Here is a 20,729-nt window from a genome sequence, read left to right as displayed (position 1 = left end):
AATAAAACTTCAAGAGAGAAAAATGGGCATGGACATGAATAATGGGTAGAAGGAACAAAAGGTGAATACATTAAATTAGCCAAAATTTTAAAATAATAATTCCAGTCCTGGCTGGGTAGTTCAGTTAGTTGGTTAGAACATCATCCCGATACACCAAGGTTGTGGGTATAATCTCCAATCTCCAATCATACAAGAATCAACCAAGGAATGCATAGGTAAGTGGAACAACAAATTCATGTTTCTCTCTCATGCTATTATCAGTAAGTAAAAACAAAATATATATAATACTAAATGACAATGGAACAAGGGTATAATAATATGAACAGTGGGATACTGTTCTTGGTGGTCAAGAAAATTTGTATGCCTGCCACAATACTACCAAATTTAAGGAGGGGAATTTTTTAAAAATTATAACACAATTTACTAAGGATACCAAATCTCAAAGGGCATAGCGCCTTCATGTCTTTAAAGAAGCTCCTGAAAAGTGGAATAAAACAAGAGATTTCAGTAACCTCTAAAATAAAAACCTAACACATTTCAGACATGGCAGAGTTCAGTGAGGAAGTAGCCAAGATCTTAGGTTCATTGGGGGGGTTGGGGGGGGGTGGGGGAGATCACTGGAGAAGTAGAATTTCCGTCATTAGGACCTGAAAAGCTTAGAAAGGACTTGGGCAAAGGGCAAGGAGGGACATTCCGGGCAGTGAGAACAGTGCAGGAAAGGCATGGTAGTGGGGGAATATAAGGTGAACAACAACCAGAAACCTTTAAAAATCAAAGCTTTCCACAACTATCACCGATCACCCTTTTAAGAGAATATAAAGTACAAAAAGCTCACAAAAAACTATTACACTAGATAAAAGTCCTCAGACGATTTACAGGTGAATCTGCAAATATACTTCTCATAGGACAGGAACATTCATTTCCATTTTCAGGGGCCTGGGAAATGTACTCACCTGAGAATAGAAGCAGTTTCTAACATTTCAGCCATGAAGGTGGAGACTCCTTTCAATTGACTGTCGCCAGCCCCTACCCGAGCCAAGATACAGTCCACGATGGACACCTCTGCTGACTCACATGGCACAAAGCACCCAATTTGGGCCATGAGAACTATTACTCCGGTTTGGCGAATATATGTTGATTTACCTCCCATATTGGGGCCTAGAAAACACATTATATCGAAAAGCAAAATTATTAAATTTGACAATGGCCTAGAAAGATCACACAGACATTTCCCTTAGCTCACAGAGCCGCCTGCAGAAGAATTTTATGACATTCAGAGAAGTAGTACAGGCCCAATTGACTTAACACTGTAACTCATTAATAAATGGACTATTAGTGAATGGATCAGTATGGTCAAATCCTTCAACCACTTAAAAGCCACACTAAAGCCCTAAGACAGTGGTCGGCAAACTCATTAGTCAACAGAGCCAAAAAACAAACAGTACAACGATTCAAATTTCTTTTGAGAGACAAATTTTTTTAAACTTAAACTTTTTCTAACGCCACTTCTTCAAAATAGACTCGCCCAGGCCGTGGTATTTTGTGGAAGAGCCACACTCAAGGGACCAAAGAGCCACATGTGGCTCTCCAGCCATAGTTTGCCGACCACTGCCCTAAGACATGACCTTACAATTTTGGAAAATGCACAATTTACATATCTGAGTTAGATTATATAAATAACTTGATAATCCATTTGGAGAAATAGAACACATTTGCCCAAAGACTCCTTACTCCCTCACTTTTGTTTTTTTGGAATCTGGTTAAGATCTCTCAAAACGTTTTAGTTTGAGACATGCTACATTATTCTCTTAAGTGCCATAACTTTAAAAGAACTGCTATTCTAATGTGGGCTAGAAGGGGACAATGGGGGGAAAAAAGAGGGACATATGTAATACTTTCAACAATAAATAAAAAATAAAAGTACTGCTACCCTAAACTGAGGTCATTCCAGCAGCCAGTTCTGCTTGATTTTCAATGACCTCACTACTGAAAGGTAAGCATTGAGGAAGAGGTGTTCATTTTTAAATGCCCTGAACTCCTAAAACAGAAATTTCTTATATATACAGTATTTTCTCAAAAGCTTTTACTCACTCTCCCAAACCTTCCCCCTAATCCAAATACAAATATATTACTCATTGATATGACTAACGTGTTCTTTTTCTAATGTCAAAATTTTGGATTTTCTTTATCAATTTTAAGCATATTTTCACTCCAACTTTAAAAAAAGAAACATTACCCAAAATAACCCATAAACTAGGTATTTGTTTTTACCAGTAATGATATGAAACATCTGTTTGTCTTTTTCAAAGTGAACATCATTGGGAATAAATGCAACTTCATCTTGAACTTCAACACAAGCATGTCTGGATGCTTTCAAAATAATTCTTCCTTGTCCTTTCTCCAAAATGACTGGTCGTACATATGGAACTGGCGCTCCATTTGATACATGAGCGAAGCTGACAACCGCGTCTAGCTGAGCTAACACATCGTTGAGTGTCTGCATTGGTTCTACATAGCCTATATAAAAACAGAAAATGTGCACAGGAACAATGAATAATAATAAAAATACATGTAAGCAGCTATAAGAATTTAACTTCCCCATTTGGTAATTCAAACTCTAATTTCCTAATTTATATACTTTTTAAAAGTTAATAGTTAAGTGTTACTTTCTTATGGAATTTTTATATCTTCCCCCACTACAAACAAATTTCAAAAATACAAAGAGTATGAACAGATTTCAAAAATACAAAGAGTATGATGCCCCCTTGCCAAAATACATCTATACTAATAATAGAGGACTATCAAATTGTCCAGGATGCCGTCACAGTAACAGTAATGAACGAACAGCAGGCTGCATGGGGCAAAAAGGCCGTCAGGGGGGGTTAGTGAGAAAAAACTAAACAACTGAACAGCAGGCTGCGTGGGATGACCAGGCCAGCAGGAGGGTGAGGGATGACCAAACAACTGAATAGCAGGCTGTGTGGAGTGACCAGGCTGGTAGGAGGGACAGATGGGGGCAACCAGGCCAGCGGAGGGAGCAGTTGGGGGCAACCAGGTCAGCAGGGGGGCAGTTGAGGGGCAACCAGGCTGGCAGGGGCAGGCAGTTGGAGGTGACTAGGCCAACGGGGGGGGGGGGGGGGGGGCGGGCGGCGGCGGCGCAGTTAGTGATCAGGCTGGCATGCAGATGAGCAATTGGGAGCCACCGGTCACAGATTGTGAGAGAGATATCCCAGATTGGAGAGGGTGCAGGGTGAACTGAGGGGACCCCTCCTGCCCTGGTGCACCAAACCTCTAGTTAAAATATAAAAGCACACAGTTATTTAGAAACGAGGTAGATTAACCAACACCCTTTCTTGCTAAAAACTCTCAAGTGGGAATAGAAGGATCATACCTCAACATAATAAATCATAATTAAAATTCCAAGAGCAAAAGACAAAGAGAGAATATTAAAAGCAGCAAGAGCAAAGCAGGTAGTTACCTATAAAGGAGCACCCATACGATTGTCAGCTGATTTCTCAACAGAAACCATGCAGGCCAGACAGGAATGGCAAGAAATATTCAAGGTGATGAATAGTAAGAACCTACAGCAAAAAATAATCTACCCAGCAAAGCTATCACTCAGAATCAAAGGCCAGATAAAGAGCTTCACTAATAAAAAAAACCTAAAGGAGTTATCACCACCAAACCAGAATTATATGAATTGCTGAAGGGGGTTCTTTTGGAAGAGAAAGTAAATAAAGATAAAAACTATGAACAACAAATACGTAACTATCAACAAGTGAATCTAAAAACCAAAATTTTTTTTAAAAAAATCTGATGAACAATATTAACTGTTGAATATAATAGAATCAGAGGTATGGAAGGGGAATGAACTGACGATTCTCGGGGGAAAAGGGGAGAGGGGGGTGTGGGAAGAGACTGAACATAAACTGTGCACCTATGGATGAGGACAATGAGGAGTGGGGAAAGGGCAGAGGGTTGGGTGGGAACCTGGTGGAGGGGAGCAATGGAGGGGGGGGAAAAAGAGGAACATCTGTAATAATATGAACAATAAAGATTTATTTAAAAAAAATAAAAATAAAAATAATGCCCGGTCAAAAAAAAAAAAACCAAAAAAAAAAACAACAAAACAAAACAAAACAAAACAGAATGACATTTCATAATTATAAGAAACAAGCAAACAGCAGGTAATAAGATATAATGGGACCATCAAGGCCTGTGCATGTAAGACCTATCTGTCAGACTTTTATTTCAGCATTTTCCCCCCATCAGCATCACATACAACTAAATTTTAGTATAAACGTAGACCCATAATTGTCAATTAAAATACTTTCAACAAGATTCTAGCCTGCTATAGCATTAAAACTAAAAGCTGATTAATTGGCCCTATAAAAATATCATTGGCCCTTAATAACAATAGATATGTTTCTTGGTTTCACTCAAATACTCATTTCATAAAATATGATTTTTGCCTTTTGAAAGCTTATAAATAAAACTCTGCTTCTATTTAACAGTTCTTGTTTGATGAACACCAATCAGACCTGATGAGCTTAGGGAACTTCACATTATAAGCAAAAGCAGATCAGAGACCTGTTTTATGCTTATGGGTGAAGAGAATTGAGATCCAATATGTAGATAGGACCTAAGTTTTTTATGGTAGCAATGTCTGAGTTGAAACTCTCAGTATTTTCTTAAAATTATTTTTATTCCATAGAGAATAAAATTTTAATATATGGAAAAAAGGACAAACATAAAAGCTACTATGTACATGAAAAAGTCCCTCATACATGCTAGGTAAAGCATGTTTAGCCAATAATAATGGTTAAGATTTCAGAATAGATTCTAAAATTTTAATAGGTTGGAGGAGTTCACAGATCCATGTATCATGTAGAAGTGCCATACACACATCAATATGTCAAAAGTTTTAAGGAACATTCAAGAGAATAATTTTATAATAATAGAGGAATATGCAATAAAAGGCTAATATGCAAATTGTCCCCTCAACCAGGAGTTTGACCAGCAGGCAGGCTGGCCAACCGCCCATGTCCAGGCTCACTGGACCCTACCCATGCACAAATTTATGCATTGGGCCTCTAATACACACACACACACACACACACACACACACACACACACACACACTATTATGTATTCAGAGATCATAATAATCTGGCCACTCAGTGTATATAGATATTAAACTTTGCCAATAGTGTACTTTACCACTATTCTCCAACAACCACTAATTCTTGATCTAATCAAGGTTCATCCACTGCATTTGACTATTCTGTCTCTCTAAGTCTCCTTTGATCTAAAACAGATCCTGTCCTTTCTTTTGTGCTTCCATGATACTGACATTTTTAAATAGTTCAGGCTTTAAAAAGACGTGTGCCACAATCTAAATTTACCTTTTTTTTCTTACTATTTATAATCAAGTTAAATGTTTTGTCAAGATTACATAGGTTATATTGTGTCCTTCCCTCTGCATCACATCATGAAATATATAATGTCACTTGTCCCATTACTAGTGTTGCCAACTTTGATCACTTGGCTTAAGCACTTCTTTGGTATATTTTTATAAGGCAATATTAAGGTTACAGTCAATATCCACATGATGATAGGCAAAGTCTTCCAGATTAATTAACATATCCCCACCGGCTGTGTTAAACATTCATTTCATGCTAAGGGCAATACCATGATGTTAAAACATTCTGTCCCTTCAATTTTAAAACATTCACCTCAAACAATGCCTCTAGAATGGACTCTGAAAATCTATAAATAGCACACAGAACTTAAAAGGGCTTGCTTGCCTCATGTATAACTTTTATTTTTCAGTGATATTTATTTCCATAACCTAGAGCATGAGCCCATAGATTATTAATAGTCTTTGGTGTTTCTTCCCCTTATTACAGCTACAGCTAAGTTTTGTGCTTTTTTGCACATCTTTGTTTCTCAGGGTATTCCCATTCCTCGGCCTGCACTAGCTCATCTTCCCATTTACCAGAGTAATTTCCAGTTACTTTTCCTACCACAATTCAGCATGCATTATTTGGTTGGCAACCTAACATAACAGTCTAATAGCTTTTTAAAAGACCACTCTTGAAACATTTTGATGTTATCCTATTATCAAAAACCAGGTCACATTCAGAATCTTTTGGTTCTGTTATTACCTGAAGAAATATTGACAATTTCTTTAACAATGGCATCCTGGGCTTCTTGGTACTCAGTTTTGTTTTTGGTATATTCTTCATTAAGAGAAGTCAATGCACTGTAAATCAAGGTAATGGTATTATTATTTTAAAATGAAAACATCTACTGAAAGTAATGGGCACTACATTTCATCAGAGAATAATTTAGTTCTATGGTACCTCTGAAGGCTTAACAACATGATACAGGCTTACAAACCTATTGGTAAATTTAACACCATTCTTCTGGATATCTACGGTACTGAAGTTTTTGTTGTTACGAAGGACTTTTTCTTCTTTACATGTTACGCGAAAATAATATCCAAACTGTGAATTTGAATCCAGTTTAATCTGTTTGCCAGATTCCAAACCTTTATGTTAAGGAAAACAAAAAGTTTGTTATAGATATCAACAGCCATTTTCCACATGGATGTTTACAATAATTAAATCTAAAGATAAAAAGCGTAGTTTTATTACATGATAGGTACTGAAAATTATTAATGTTATCTAGCTAGAAACAATACAAGCCCTACTTCACTTTAAGAAAAAATCTACATAAATTAAGGATATCTATTAAACCCTTAAAAGTCCCTTATAAATGTTGCTTCTGAAGTGGAAGCACTTTCTGGGTAACCCAACCTAGGAATCAGAGCACCAGCAGTGGGCAGCACTCACTGCTCTAGATGCTGGGGGCATGAAGGTGAGTAAGATACAACCCTTCCCTTGAGGAGTTCTGCATGAGGGTTCTTTAGTTATTAAAGCATTTGTCTGGGAGATAGAGCACATTAAAGTGAACAAATACACTTTCCAAACAAAAACTGAACTCTGATGATGATATTCTAGAAAAATTAGGACAAATATTTTTTGTTAAGTGTAGGAAACTACAAAATAAGCAAGGATACATTAGCTAAACTTCATGCAACAAAGATTTTTGAGGTTTTTGTAAGTCTGTCCTCTCCTCATAATCTCATTCATCAGTGTGATCTTTAGACCACAAACCAGAAAACAGAGATAGTATCTACAAATTTATTTGCTGAAGCGTGGCTATCAAATATTGTTAGCAGCCAATAACTACAGACAGACCTCACTTGACTGGGGACAAAGGGACTGTAGAGAACTATGACATGAAGGGGGTAAAATTCAATATTTTTCAAAGGAAAAGATTCTTGACTCTAGGATCCAGTTCATATCTTTTCAATATGAAATCACTACAGGCCAGGTGCACATATTCGTGCACAGGTGGGGTCCCTCAGCCTGGCTAGCGATCGGTGCCAAGGCGGGGAGGGACCACAGGAGGTTGGCCAGCTGTGTGAGATTGGCTGTGGGAGCAAACTGACCACCATGGGGCAGCTCCTACATTGAGTGTCTGCCTCCTGGTGGTCAGTGCAAGCCATAGTGACTGGTCAATCAGTCGTTCAGTCAGCTGGTCGCTTAGGCGTTTATATATACATAGAGAGATGGGCATATTTTTGGGAAGAGGATCCATACTTTTTAGACTCTCCAAAACTTTTAAGTTTTTTAAGTACTAATACCCTTAAGGGGGTCTTCTAGTTCACATGCTAAGATCCATTTATTGCTTCAGCACACATGTTGAGTGATGTTCAGAACAAAGAGGTTTACAAATTTAGAACAAAACAGTGTGAATGGTGTGAGACTAATTAGTGAATTAATCTAGTATAGCAGGCAGACATTTAAAAGACATGATACAAGGGCCCGTTGGGTGATTTGTTTGGCAAGAATGGGGAATCATGCTGGGATTTGGGGGAGTTAGCAAGAAATGAGTCTGGAAGATGAGTCAGGCAAGGCTTTCAATGTAAAGTGCCCTGTGTGCCAACTATAAGTGCTTGTAATTTTATTCTGTAGAAAAAGGGTCTGGCACTTTAAATAAGGAAATTGGCACAATCACCTGTGTCTTCTAGGAAAGTAATTTTGACACCAGTGAATATTATATAGACAAAAGAATTATTCAAACCTCAAACAGCCCATTCTTACCTAGATCTCTAGCTGTACTTACTAATGTTGATTGCATCTTCTTTTCTAAACCATCCATTATTTCTCTTAATTCACTCAGATTAGGATCAAATGAAGGCTTTACAAGGAATTCATGGTTTTCCACCTATAGGAAGAACAAAGAGTGGTTAAATTTGAAAGATGGAAGTAATGAAGAAAGTATGTCCTTTCGCTTATTTATTAGATTTCATGTTTTGAGTTAAATAATTCACTACCCATGAGTCACTCAGTTACAGCTATAAGTTGCTTCTATTTATCAAGAGATATAAAGTTCTGTTTATTAGCAGCTTAGAGCTCTAGATGTACAAAATTATCCTTGTGAAACAGACATAGTGCTATTGATGCATATGTCACCAATAGTATTATTTTTATTTATGTTTCCCTTAAATGTTCAAAACATCTTTCCTAAACCTAAATATTACTAAAGAATGCTTAATGTGCTGAAACCGGTTTGGCTCAGTGGATAGAGCATCGGTCTGTGGACTGAGGGGTCCCGGGTTCGATTCCGGGTAAGGGCATGTACATTGGTTGCGGGCACATCCCCGGTTGGGGGTTGTGCAGGAGGCGGCTGGTTGATGTTTCTCTCTCATCTATGTTTCTAGCTCTCTATCCCTCTCCTTTCCTCTCTGTAAAAAAAAAAAAAAAAAAAAAAAAAAAAAATCAATAAAATATATTAAAAAAAAAAAAATGAATGCTCAATGTTCTAAGCTTATAACAGAACATTTAGTTTTTGCCCAATTAAAGGATCCATTTTAGGAATCTCAAAAAGTTAGCTCTTAAAAAACAAACAACAAAAAAAAAACTATAGAATTTTATTTCTTCAAACTGAAAGTTCATCAAAATCTCACAATATAAAAACACACTCTTAAGTACTTTGTTTCCCTAATTTCTTACCAATAATAACTAACAAGAAATCATGATGAAAAGTAGATCTCACAATAGTAAAAACACAAAATATTTAGAAACAAAGTCTTAATTTGTTTTGGGACAATACTTTGTTGTAAGGAACTAAAACTCTCCCAACTCCTGTCCCCAAAGCCCTCAATACTGCCCATACTTGAAAACAGACTAGCACTAGCTCAGTGGGTAGAGCACTGGCCTGCAAACTGAAAGGTCCCAGGTTTGATTCTAGCCAAGGGCACATGCCCGGGTTGCAGGCTCAATCCCCAGTAGGGGGCAGCCAATCAATGATTCTCTCTCATCATTGATGCTTCTATTTCTCTCTCCCTCTCCCTTCCTCTCTGAAATCAATAAAAAAAATAATATTTTTTTAAAAATGGAAAGCGGGTTAACTAGTAACTCAGTTATTTCTGGGTGATAGATGTGGTAGACACTTAAAGCTTTCTCTTTCTTTCGTCATTATTAGAATGCTTTACCATATAGATAACAGTTTTACAACACTGTTTCATTTGTACAGATAACTATAAGCAAAAATGTTGACACCTTTTGAGTTAATCTTGGGTGGAAAATATGAATACTTCCACCTTTTTCATTTTTTGTTCCCAAGAACATTTTAAAGCATTTATATACATTATCACATATATTCATACAATAATGTACCGGGATCATGCAATTGCATTTTTTAAAATTATTTTAATTTTTTCTGTCCCAGTATTTTCAATAAAAACATCTAAAATTACTACTTTTCCAACAGTAGATAAAATAAATAAGTGTATGTAAAAACTAATATTCAAAGATAAAATGGTCCAAATACTGCATAAAGGTTTAAAAATTTAACACTCTCACTGAATACGATCTAATTCAAAATGTTAATATTTTGTGAAAAATCATTGTTTCTTTTTGAATTTTGTCTTGAGACAGTTTTGATCTACATTTACTTCAAAAATAGAAAATCTTTCTATATGATTTATGGAAAGCAGCCACAAAAATACCTTAAGCATTATGTACAAAGCTAAGCCTAGAAAAAAATTAACCCAACCATTCATGTAAATGTCTGTTCCTTGAACTCTCAAGTGCACAGTTGAAAAACATGAGTGAAACTTTCAGAAAAGATACATGCAACAATTGATAGCATCCTGAGAGTTTCTCGAAGTAGTTCTAAGTCAACTAATTTAGATGCCTAAATTCATTACAAGTATCTACAATGGCAGTGAAGGGCCGAATTCACTTATGACCTGAGACAAGTGTAAAGGTTTATAACAAAATAAAGGTATTGTATACTAGGAATCTTATTCATTTAAAAGAGAGTATCATATCATAAAACATGAAAGCCTACAGTTACAGGACAGGATCTTAGCAGTCACCAGGGGGTGATCTATACAACAGTGGTTTCCCTCCTTCCTCAGGACTTCCTGATAGGGTAGTGCTCTTCTGTGTATCTCCACCCCTGGTTTATCTTAGGCCAATCATCAGTAGTTTTCCTGGCCTCAATCACTGCTTAAAGGATTCCAGCAAAGTTTTGCAGGGCTTTTATTTGAAATGTTGCACAAATTGCTACTGGTACATAGATATCCTAGGACCAAACAAGAACCCATTAAAATCACAGAAGATAGAACAAATAAAGAAATTCGCTCTGGAGACCAGAATTCCATATCAAGATGATGATGCTTCAGGGATTGCAGCCTATCCGTATTTTGGAAGACTCGGCTAACAGCTTCTCTGTTCTAGCCTTGGATCCTTTATCTCCCTTAGATCAGACTGGGAGAGATTTCCATACCCTATACAGGCAGGGAAATGGCCTTTGTCAGCAGGAAGCAGTTACTAAACTGCTTCATCACTTCTGAACGATTTCAGGGATGGAAGTCTCTGAGGGGGAATGAGAGAGACTAGTAAACCAGGACAAGTGGAATAGGGGAATGAACCTGATAGTTAAATGGCCAAGCAGTTTACAGCCATCTAGTAAACCACAAAATCCTATTTTTCTTCACCAAGGACACTTAAGAGTAAATGATTTACACTTCTCCCCAACCAGAGGGTAAATAACTAAATCATGCTACTAAAGGAAACAGCAGAAATCCAATTAGAGCCATGTGTGGCAATCACACCCAAGGACAGATGAAGTAAGGGAATAAATCTCATTGTGGTGCATCAGCATAAAGCTAAAGATATTCTGTTGAGATCCTCCCCTAAGCTCCAGCCTTTGAAGTGCACTCTCCCTCCCAGGAGCATGCCTGCACCTTCCCCGTCCTTCTTCCCTCCCATTATTCTACCTTTGCCTTTCTCTCTCCTCACCTCCATGGGACCTCCTTCTGCCTCTGTAATTTGTTTCCTAAGCCTACGTTTTCCAGCTGGCTCACTTCTACTACCTCTGTAACTTTCTAAATAAACTTTCTCTTGTAATCTGAGTTCTGGCTCTCAATTATTTCTTTTGCCACACTCAAGACAAGTTCAACATCACCAGTAACAGTTGGATTTATACAGTCAAAATACTGCATGACAGGAAGGCAGGGAGGGAGGAAGTACAATAGATGAAAAGGCATAATATAAAGTAAAAGTATCCAAGATTTTATAATCTTGCCACCTTCTGTAATTATCACAGTAGTGGCTAATATACTGCACATAATGAAAACAAACGGTTTATTGCAGGAATACAGCTTTTACTGTTCAAGTGTGGGGAAGAGGGGGAAGAGAGTGGCCCTAAAAGGTAGGACATCTTTTGGGCAGCCCGTGAAGGTGTGAATCTGCTAATCCAGATGAAAAGATAGCTACAGCCCTAGCTGTCTGGCTCACTGGATAGGGCATCAGCCAATGGAATGAAGGGTCTTGGGTTTGATTCAGGTCAAGGGCAGATGCCTGGGTTGTGGCTCGATCCCCAGTAGGGGGTGTGCAGGAGGTACTGATCAATGATCTCTTATCATTTATGTTTCTATCTTTTTTCCTCTCCCTTCCTCTATGAAATCAATAAAAACACGTTAAAAAAGAAAAAGAAAAAAAGATAGCTACAGCCTGGCCTGTGTGGCTCAGTGGTTGAGCATTGACCTATGAGGCAAGAGGTCACAGTTCGATTCCTAGTCAGGGCACATGCCTGGTTTGCAGGCTCAGTCCCCAGTGGGGAACATGCAGGAGGCAGCCGATCAATGATTATCTCTCATCATTGATGTTCCTATCTCTCTTACCCTCTTTCTTCCTCTGTGAAATCAATAAAAGTATTTTTTTTTAAAAAAAAATAATAAAAGATAGCCCAAACCAGTTTGGCTCAGTGGATAGAGCATTGGCCTGCCGCCTGAAAGGTCCCAGGTTCGATTCCGGTCAAGGCCATGTACCGGGTTGCGGGCACATCCCCAGTAGGGGGTGTGCAAGAAGCAGCTAATTGATGATTTTCTTTCAATGATGTTTCTAACTCTCTATCCCTCTCTCTTCCTCTCTGTAAAAAATCAATAAAATATATATTTTTTAAAAATAATGATAATAATAAATAAAAAGATACCTGCAGGGGGATCTTTAATAAAGAGCCTGTACACTGATAGAGGAGCTACAAATTTTAAGAAATTCTTAAGCATTCTCAACTATACTAATTTTGGCCAGATACTGCCCATGATGGCCCAAGAGTGCAGCATTATAGGTATGCTACAAACTGTTGGGAAGAAAACCACATACTCATTCTCAATTGCACTACTAGTCTATTAAGCAAGCAGTTCTCAAAGTGCAGTCCGCAGACAAGCAGTACCATATGGGGACATATTGAAAATTCAAATTCTCCAGCCTCACCCCAGACCTATAAGAATCTGATTCTGGGACAGAGTCCAGCCATGTGTTTTAACAAGCCCATAAGGTGACTTTGATACATGCTTAGCTTGAGACCCAAGTATTAAGGCAAGGAGATAGCAAGCTTGAAGAACAAAGGTGGCCACAAAGGGCAGCATTTGCCTTGCTTCTGGGATCCTTCAAGTGTGCGCAGCTGCAGTGTTAGTGAAAAGCTCAATTCTTGCCTTCCCACGTCCCTATTTTATTCAGAATTTTTGTTCACCATCAAGAACTACACCTTTAGTTGCTTTCATTTAAAGGAATGTTTACAAATATACAACTCAGTCCAATCAAATGTAAGGCCACATCCTTAGCTGCAGATGGGTGGTGATGGTCTCTGAAACAGTATTTCTGCCTTCCAATGATCTAAAAATTGTACACCTGAGAACCAAAATGGATGGCACTCACCACCTCCCATAACCACATCAAAATTACAGTAAAAACACAGAACCACCATCACTCAGAACCACCTGAAATCTGGCTGAATGGAAGTCCTACCTGGAGACTGGTAGGAGGGGTGGAGGTGTGGAACAGGCTTGGTCCAACACCCATGTGTGGCATTTTTTTCAATCAGGAGGGATATTTTGGCTGTGGAGGCCTCCCATGAGGAGCAAGGGCTTCCAGCACCACACCAGACCCCCAGACCAGTGTTCCAGAGCAGAGGAGCCCCTGTACCTTCGGGCTGTGAAAACCAGTGGGGATTGTGGCTGTTTGATGTGGAGGCTGCTGGAGACACAGGCAGTTCCTCTTAAAGGGCCAGAACACGAACACGGACCCCATCTCCCTCTGAGCTTTAGTGTTGGGGCAACAGCTAGGGAGGCAGGGTAGGATTCAGGAACATATGAGAAGGAATTGGATTGTCAGGCATCAGAGAAAGAACTCAGGGACTGCTATATCCCAGACAGGAGTGCTCGCAGGAATAACTGTTCCTATGCTGAGACCTCCCCCGTCTCAGAGTTGACTGGCAGCCATATCTGGGTTTCCATTAGCCTGGCTCACAGTTCGCTCTGCCCTGGTGATTCCGAGACCCTGCTCCATCCTATTTGCAGCCACATTCAAGATGTTTGCAATGGCTTTTCTATATGAATGGCCTGTCCTGGCTCAAGCTTCAGACTTTACTAAAACCTTTCCAACAAGCAGCAGCTGGCATCAGCATGCCCCATATCTATCAACAAGAGGCCCAAGAAAGCTTGTACTCACCTGGGCACTTGCAAGCCCAACATAATAGCAGCCATCTGCAGATCTCTCAGGGTGGCCTGCAGGGTGGCCTAAGGCAGTGCCTGCAGGGTGGCCTAAGGCAGTGCCTAACTTTGCACCTCCTGGGAGGCCAGTGCACCTGATAGACAGCTTCAGGCCATACCAGATTACAAATGCTACACATTCATGAGCGACACACTTAAGGGGCAGTCTCAGTGAACACCAAAGCCCCACTGAAGCAAGTCCTGCTCCACAGGAGTGCCTCCTGCACAGCAGCTGGTCTTTACAGCCAATTGGCCCAGAGGTCAATTCCTCCAGTGATGCCAACAGCAATCAAAGCTGAACTACAAGACTGTGCACACAGCCCACATAGGGGTGCACAGAGTGCCCAGCTCAGGTGACTGGGGAGGCTGAACCACTGGGCCTACAGGACACCTTACTACACAAGGCCATTTTACCAATTCCAGAAGACAAAGCAGCTCTACCTCACAGAAACAAACACAGGGAAGCAGTCAAATGCGGAGACAAAGAAACATGTCACAAATGAAAGAATAGAAGAAACGTCTAGAAAAAAGAATTAAATGACTATAATTCTCCTTCTCTCTTGGAGTAAAAAAAAAAATAAACTCAGCTTTCATATGTGAAATTTTTTTTGGTGAGGTTTCCTTTACCCAATATTCATTTCCTCTTTTAATCTTAATTTTCCCCCACTGAAATAATTATTTTTTTTAAAAACCCACAAATCTTTTCCTATCACTTAAATCTTACATCCACTGTCTCAAAGGAACCTCACAAAAGTGGAAAAGTTTAGCTATGCCTTTGCTTTTCAAAAATATTATGCTGCTTGAGTTAAAGAGCATATTGCATACCTGATCCATATCTAAAGTTGTTTCTATCATTTCTTGAAACTTGGAGAAATCAGACCGAAGATCAATAAGAGGAGTCACAAAAACTGCCAACAACAATGTCTGGTGTTTTCCTAAAAGAAATAAAAATATATATAAACAAAAGTCCTATTTTTAAAAATACAAAACTGCAGGTCATAAAAATTTGACTGAGATAATGAACATCATTTAATCCAAAAGCACACACAGCAGGTCTCCAAAGTTACTATTTACCTAGGTGGTCTAATTTGTTTAGTACTTTTTTTTATTTTAATATACCTTTACTGAGAGAGAATCATCGATTGGCTGCCTCCAACACATTCCCTAATGGGGATCAAGCCTGCAACACAGGCATGTGCCCTTGACCAGAATTGAACCCAGGACCTTCAGTCCGCAGGCTGAAGCTCCATCCACTGAGCCAAACCAGCTAGGGCAGTGTTAATACTTATTTTATAGAAAGGGAGAAATCTGGCACCCAAAGCTTCCTACTAATAAAACACTGCTTCTTCTGCCTGTCTCCCTCTTGACTAGCACTAGAGACGCAGAGATATGACATTAATCATAACTTAACAAACTATAATTTTTAATAAAATAGCAACTCAAGTCACTAAAATAAAATCCCTCTAACATACTTTACACCCCTAATTCCCGTCGTGATACCACAGTGCTCCGACTGAAAGAGACTAAACGGACCCAGGCAGCTATGGCTCAGCTGGCCGGGCATCCTCCCATGTACCCCACACAGAGCACATGGCCAGGCTGTGCCTCAGTTCCTGGTGGGGAACATGCAAGAGGAAGCTGATTGATGTTTCTCTCTCCCCCTCTGCTTCGAAAGCAATAAAGAAAAATAAAAATAAAAAGAGGCATAGCTTTGCCAAGAAATTCTAGTTTTAATAATGTTATCAACAGAATAAAACAGAATCAAATTGCCAGGGAGGTACACAAGCCTTTTAAAGAAGTTTCTGCATAGTAATTTCCCGTATTTTAAAATAACGATAAATGTTAGCTTAAAATATATTACAAAGACAGTGAATAATTTGTAATATCTAAATACCAAACAATAGAGGTTAAATTATGGCAACTAACAATTAGTATCATATACATGTTTATCTTACCAATATATTCTATTACATTTCTGCATGAAGCCAGTTCTGTTACAATGCAACATATGCAAAAGAATTTTCTACACTGTTGCTGCCCCCTGCTGTCTCTAAATTTTTATTTTTTTCAGGAATAACATTAAAATATCACTAAATCTATACTTATTTTATATCCTGTCATCATAAAATTGTTACTTTAATTCTATTTGCAAAAGAATAAAGCTTTCTCATATTATTGAAAGGTTTGTTTTAATAGTTATGAGGGGGGGAAGGATGTCCCTCAGCCCAGCCTGCACCCTCTCCAATCTGGGACCCCTCTTACAATCCAGGATTGCTGGCTCCCAACCGCTCACCTGCCTGCCTGCCTGCCTCCCTGCCAGGCTGATCGCCCCTTAAACACTCCCCTGCAAGCCTGATCAATGCCTAACTACTCCCCTGCCAGCCCGATTGCCCCTAACTGCCCTCCCCAGCTGGCCTGATGCCCCCAACTGCCCTTCCCTGCAGGCCTGTTAGCCTACAACTGCCTTCCCCTGCTGGCCATCTTGTGTGTTGGACTTATGGTCAATTTGCATATTATCTCTTTATTATATAGGATTTGCTGTAGAAACCTATGTTCACTTAAAAACTATGCTTAGCCGAAACGGGTTTGGCTCAGTGGATAGAGCGTCGGCCTGCGAACTGAAAGGTCGCAGGTTTGATTCAGGTCAAGGGCATGTACTTTGGTTGCGGACACATCCCCAGTAGGCGGTGTGCAAGAGGCAGCTGATCAGTGTTTCTCTCTCATCGATGTTTCTAACTCTCTATCCCTTTCTCTCCCTTCCTGTCTGTAAAAAATCAATTTTAAAAAATAATAAAGTAAAAAAAATTTTTTTAAAGAAAGTGAAGGAAAACAAAAACAAAATCATTTTGTTACCTTTATAGTTTTCCAGAGCCTGTATAACATTAGGGAGTTGATTTATACCCTGATAGAGTCGGTAACAATCTTGTAAGTTTGCTGCTTGTCTTTGAAATTTCTTGGCAAATCGGTTAAGATCTGGGAATCGACGAAGTAAATCTTCTTGTAAACACTGTCTCAATTCTGCATCTTCTACAAAAGCTTCCACTAAATTTAATCTGAAATACATTACATTAGTATTAATTATAAATACTTTAGTACAGAATTAAGATTTGTCAATGATGTACATAAGTTTCAACTAAATGAACTAAAAAAAATTCCATGTGAGGAGTTTGAATCTATTCTGAAATGTCAGCTTTTTATGGAAGATGGAAGACTCTGTTAACACTGTAATGTAAAAGAGTTTCTAATTAGTTGCTAACCAGATTAATGTTTAGTTAAATAGTATAAGACAGTGGTCAGCAAACTGCTACTCGCAAGCCACATGCAGCTCACAAGTCACATGCAACTCATGAGCTGCGGTTTGCCGCTCTGTTGACTAATGGTATAAGATAATAAAATATACCCAATTTGTTTAATTTTCATCAAACTGGCATTTCTTAAATAGAAGAATTTCATTATTGGGATATTGTTGCTACTGACACATAGTGCACATGTAAATAATTATCTTTTCTTATGTTAAGTCTTTATTGTTGAAAGCATTACATATAGCCCCCTTTCCCTACACTGACCTCTTCTAACCTGCCCCAGGCCTTCATCACCCTACCGTCTGTCGCCATGGGTTATGCATATAAGTTCTCTGATCTCTTCCCACCTACCCCACCCACCTGACCCTGCTTTCCCTCTGAGATTCAACAGTCTGTTCCATGCTTCTATGTCTCTGGATCTATTTTGTTCATCAGTTTATTTTATTCATAAGATTCCACATATCAGTGAGATCATGTGATACTTGTCTTTCTTTGACTGGCTTATTTCAGTTAGCCTAATACTTTCCAGATCCCTCCATGTCCTCTCAAAGGGTCACAATTATCTTAAATTAAAAAGAATTATAAGAAGGTTGCCAAATCCAATATTTATTCTACCAGAGATTTTATAAATTTTCAAAATGCATTCTAAAATTACCTGACAAAACAAAGCTAAAATTTTCTAATTGAAAAACTGAAATATGTTTGTTTCTTTCCAAAGTTAATAAATAAAATCTTGAGTTGTTTTAATAGCTATAAAGCATGCAGCTCATATTGCTTGTGCAAATTTTTGGAATCAGTGGCTTTCCATTTTTTCACTGTAATCTATAGCAAGGATTGTTTTCACATCACGACCCAGCACATGTACGCATAGATTCTGTAGGGAGAAGAATATGTCATCTCAAAAATATGTTATTCCGGCATAAGAACTATTTTGAGCTGAAAACAACTAAGAAGCAGAAAAAAAAGAAAAGCTCTCTGTCTTCTCCTTATTTGAATAAAAGCAGGACATCTATAAAAAAAAAAAAAAAAAAAAAAAAAAAAAAAAAAAAGCACAATATGCAAATCAACTGAAGGTCCGGAACAGCAGAACGACTATCCAGACAACCATGCTATGATACACACTGGTGCCAGGCCAGCCAAGGTGGGTGGCCCTCCCTCCCGCCACCAGTCAGCAGGGCAATCAATCAGGGGAGGGGGGACCCTCCAAAATCACCCCAGAGAGAGGCCCAGGATACCCAGCTGGCGGCGCTGCAATGATGGGCCGGGTCTCCTTCTGCAGGGCGATAGATCATGGGGTTCCTGGACTGTGAGAGGGAGCAGGCTGGGGTGAGGGTGCCCCCACCACCTAGAGTGCATGAATTTTGTGCACCGGACCTCTAGTAAACCTATAAAGGGTTCCCCTTCACTTCCTTCTGTACCAGGAAGGACAAAAATTAATCACCCTAGACGACCTTAGACACTTATAAGCCTGGAGATGGCACCAGACGAACCTCCCTAACAAACTTTACTAATAGCTTCTCAAATAGTTGCCTTCCCACAATTTACAGCCCTACCTAGAAACTCAATCTTATCACTTCCTTAGAAATATTTGTTCCTTTGTTAAAATGTAATATAATATAAGCCCAAGTTCTAACCAACCCTATTATTATTCATCTCTGACGGTTCCCATGTGTAAACATAAAATTGTGTTTTGCTCTTGTTAATTTTTTGTCAGTTCAATCTACAGGGCCCCAGCCAGATAATCTAGGATGATAGCAGAAAAAAGGGAATTTCACTAAACTACATAATTATAATAGTTGTCACAAAACAACACTTACTATATGTGATGCAGTGTTATTTTCCTATCATATCTTTTTCAAAAATGCTAGTTATCACCTACTACATTAATTTCATAACCCTCTACTGGTCACAATTTCACAACCCTCTACTGATCACAACTTCAGTAACATGTACAGCAATGTTGTAGATGTTACTGAAATTAATATAATAGCTGAGAGGTAAATTTAATGATCAAAGGTAGGGAAAATGGCCCTGGCCAGTGGGGCTGTTGACTGGACATCCTACTGTGCACTGAGAGGTTGTAGGGTTTGGGGCTCGATCCCCAGTGGGGTGGTGTGCAGGAGGCATCTGACCAATATTTTACTCTCATATCAATGTTTCTCTCCCTCTCTCTCTCACCTCCCCTTCCTCTCTTTTTAAAAATCAATTTAAAATACATATATATTTTTTAATTGGTAGGGAAAATGGCCAGGGGCGCAGCAAATGACCCAAAGTCAGAAGGCTATCAGATGAGCAACCTTTTCTTACATTTGTAAACTATATGAGCAGTAAACTAACCCACAGTGGCTTATACAAGAGAGGGTAAGGAAACAAATCAGCTTTCTAAATCTCTTAACTATTTACTGTCTCTCCATCAGCATTTACAATTCCTGCATCATCAAAATGTAAATCCAAAATATATTTATATCTATATCTATATCTATATCTATATCTATATCTATATCTATAGAGAGGGGGGGGGATATACAAATTAGGCCAGGATGCTATAACGGTCACAATCAGCTCAGGAGGAGGGGCCTGGTTCGGGCCCAGAGCCTGAGAGAACAATTGACAGGAAGGCCAGCCCCAGCCCCACAGCCGCAGTGCTGGGCTGCTGGGGCTGGAGCAGAGGAGACACAAATCCATATGGGGGGCAGCCACCAGGCCCAGCCCCGTGGTCATGGCTGAGGGCCAGGCTCGATTCTGATCCAGGGTATGTACCTAGGTTGCAGGCTCCTCCCTGGCCAGGGCCCAGGTCAGGGTTCATGCAGGAGTCAACCAATCAAAGCGTGCCTCTCACATTGATGTTTCTCTCTGTTTTTCCCTCTTTCTTCCACATTCTCTAAAAATCAATGAAAAAATTCCCTCATGTGAGAATAAAAAAAATAAAAAAAAAAAGGGGGGGGAATGTCATATCCTATGAAAGAGACATCTTGAAAATGCCTAAAGTAAGTTGTCATTTTTTTTTGTGGTGAGTCCATGTGGATGAAAACACCTTGGCTGCTGTGTGGCCGGCAGTGGCAGCAGCAGCGGGGTGATGCCTTCCCCTGATCAGCCTGGTTGCCTCCCGCAGAGGACATTCCCTGAGGACTCCTGGACTGTGAGAGGGGGCAGGCTGGGCTGAGGCGACCTCCCCCCAGTGCACAAATTTCATACACCAGGCCTCTAGTATATTATATAAGAGAAAATTGTGCTGCTCCATTATTGTATATATTTAAAGCAGGATTTCTCAACAGCATCGATATTCTCAT

At 39.2% G+C, this 20,729-nt stretch overlaps 1 protein-coding gene across 1 annotated transcript in view; it reads right to left on the bottom strand.

The window, feature by feature from the left end:
- The window catches only part of MSH2 (mutS homolog 2), a 46,855-nt gene that overhangs the window by 6,674 nt on the left and 19,452 nt on the right, over window positions 1–20,729 (bottom strand). The window contains exons 7-13 of the mRNA XM_084900998.1: window positions 16,991–17,190; window positions 14,963–15,072; window positions 8,175–8,298; window positions 6,403–6,553; window positions 6,168–6,265; window positions 2,272–2,517; window positions 954–1,158 (exon numbers count right to left, since the gene is read on the bottom strand). Of these exons, the coding sequence (XP_084757124.1) occupies window positions 954–1,158; window positions 2,272–2,517; window positions 6,168–6,265; window positions 6,403–6,553; window positions 8,175–8,298; window positions 14,963–15,072; window positions 16,991–17,190 (1,134 nt within the window). The remainder of the gene's footprint in view (window positions 1–953; window positions 1,159–2,271; window positions 2,518–6,167; window positions 6,266–6,402; window positions 6,554–8,174; window positions 8,299–14,962; window positions 15,073–16,990; window positions 17,191–20,729) is intronic.

This window comes from Pipistrellus hanaki (genome assembly GCF_964339955.1).
Source record: "Pipistrellus hanaki genome assembly, chromosome: 12".
NCBI classification, from domain to species: Eukaryota; Metazoa; Chordata; class Mammalia; order Chiroptera; family Vespertilionidae; genus Pipistrellus; species Pipistrellus hanaki.
The sequence above is the reverse complement of the archived record's forward strand: the minus strand, read 5'-3'. Positions and strand labels throughout refer to the sequence as shown.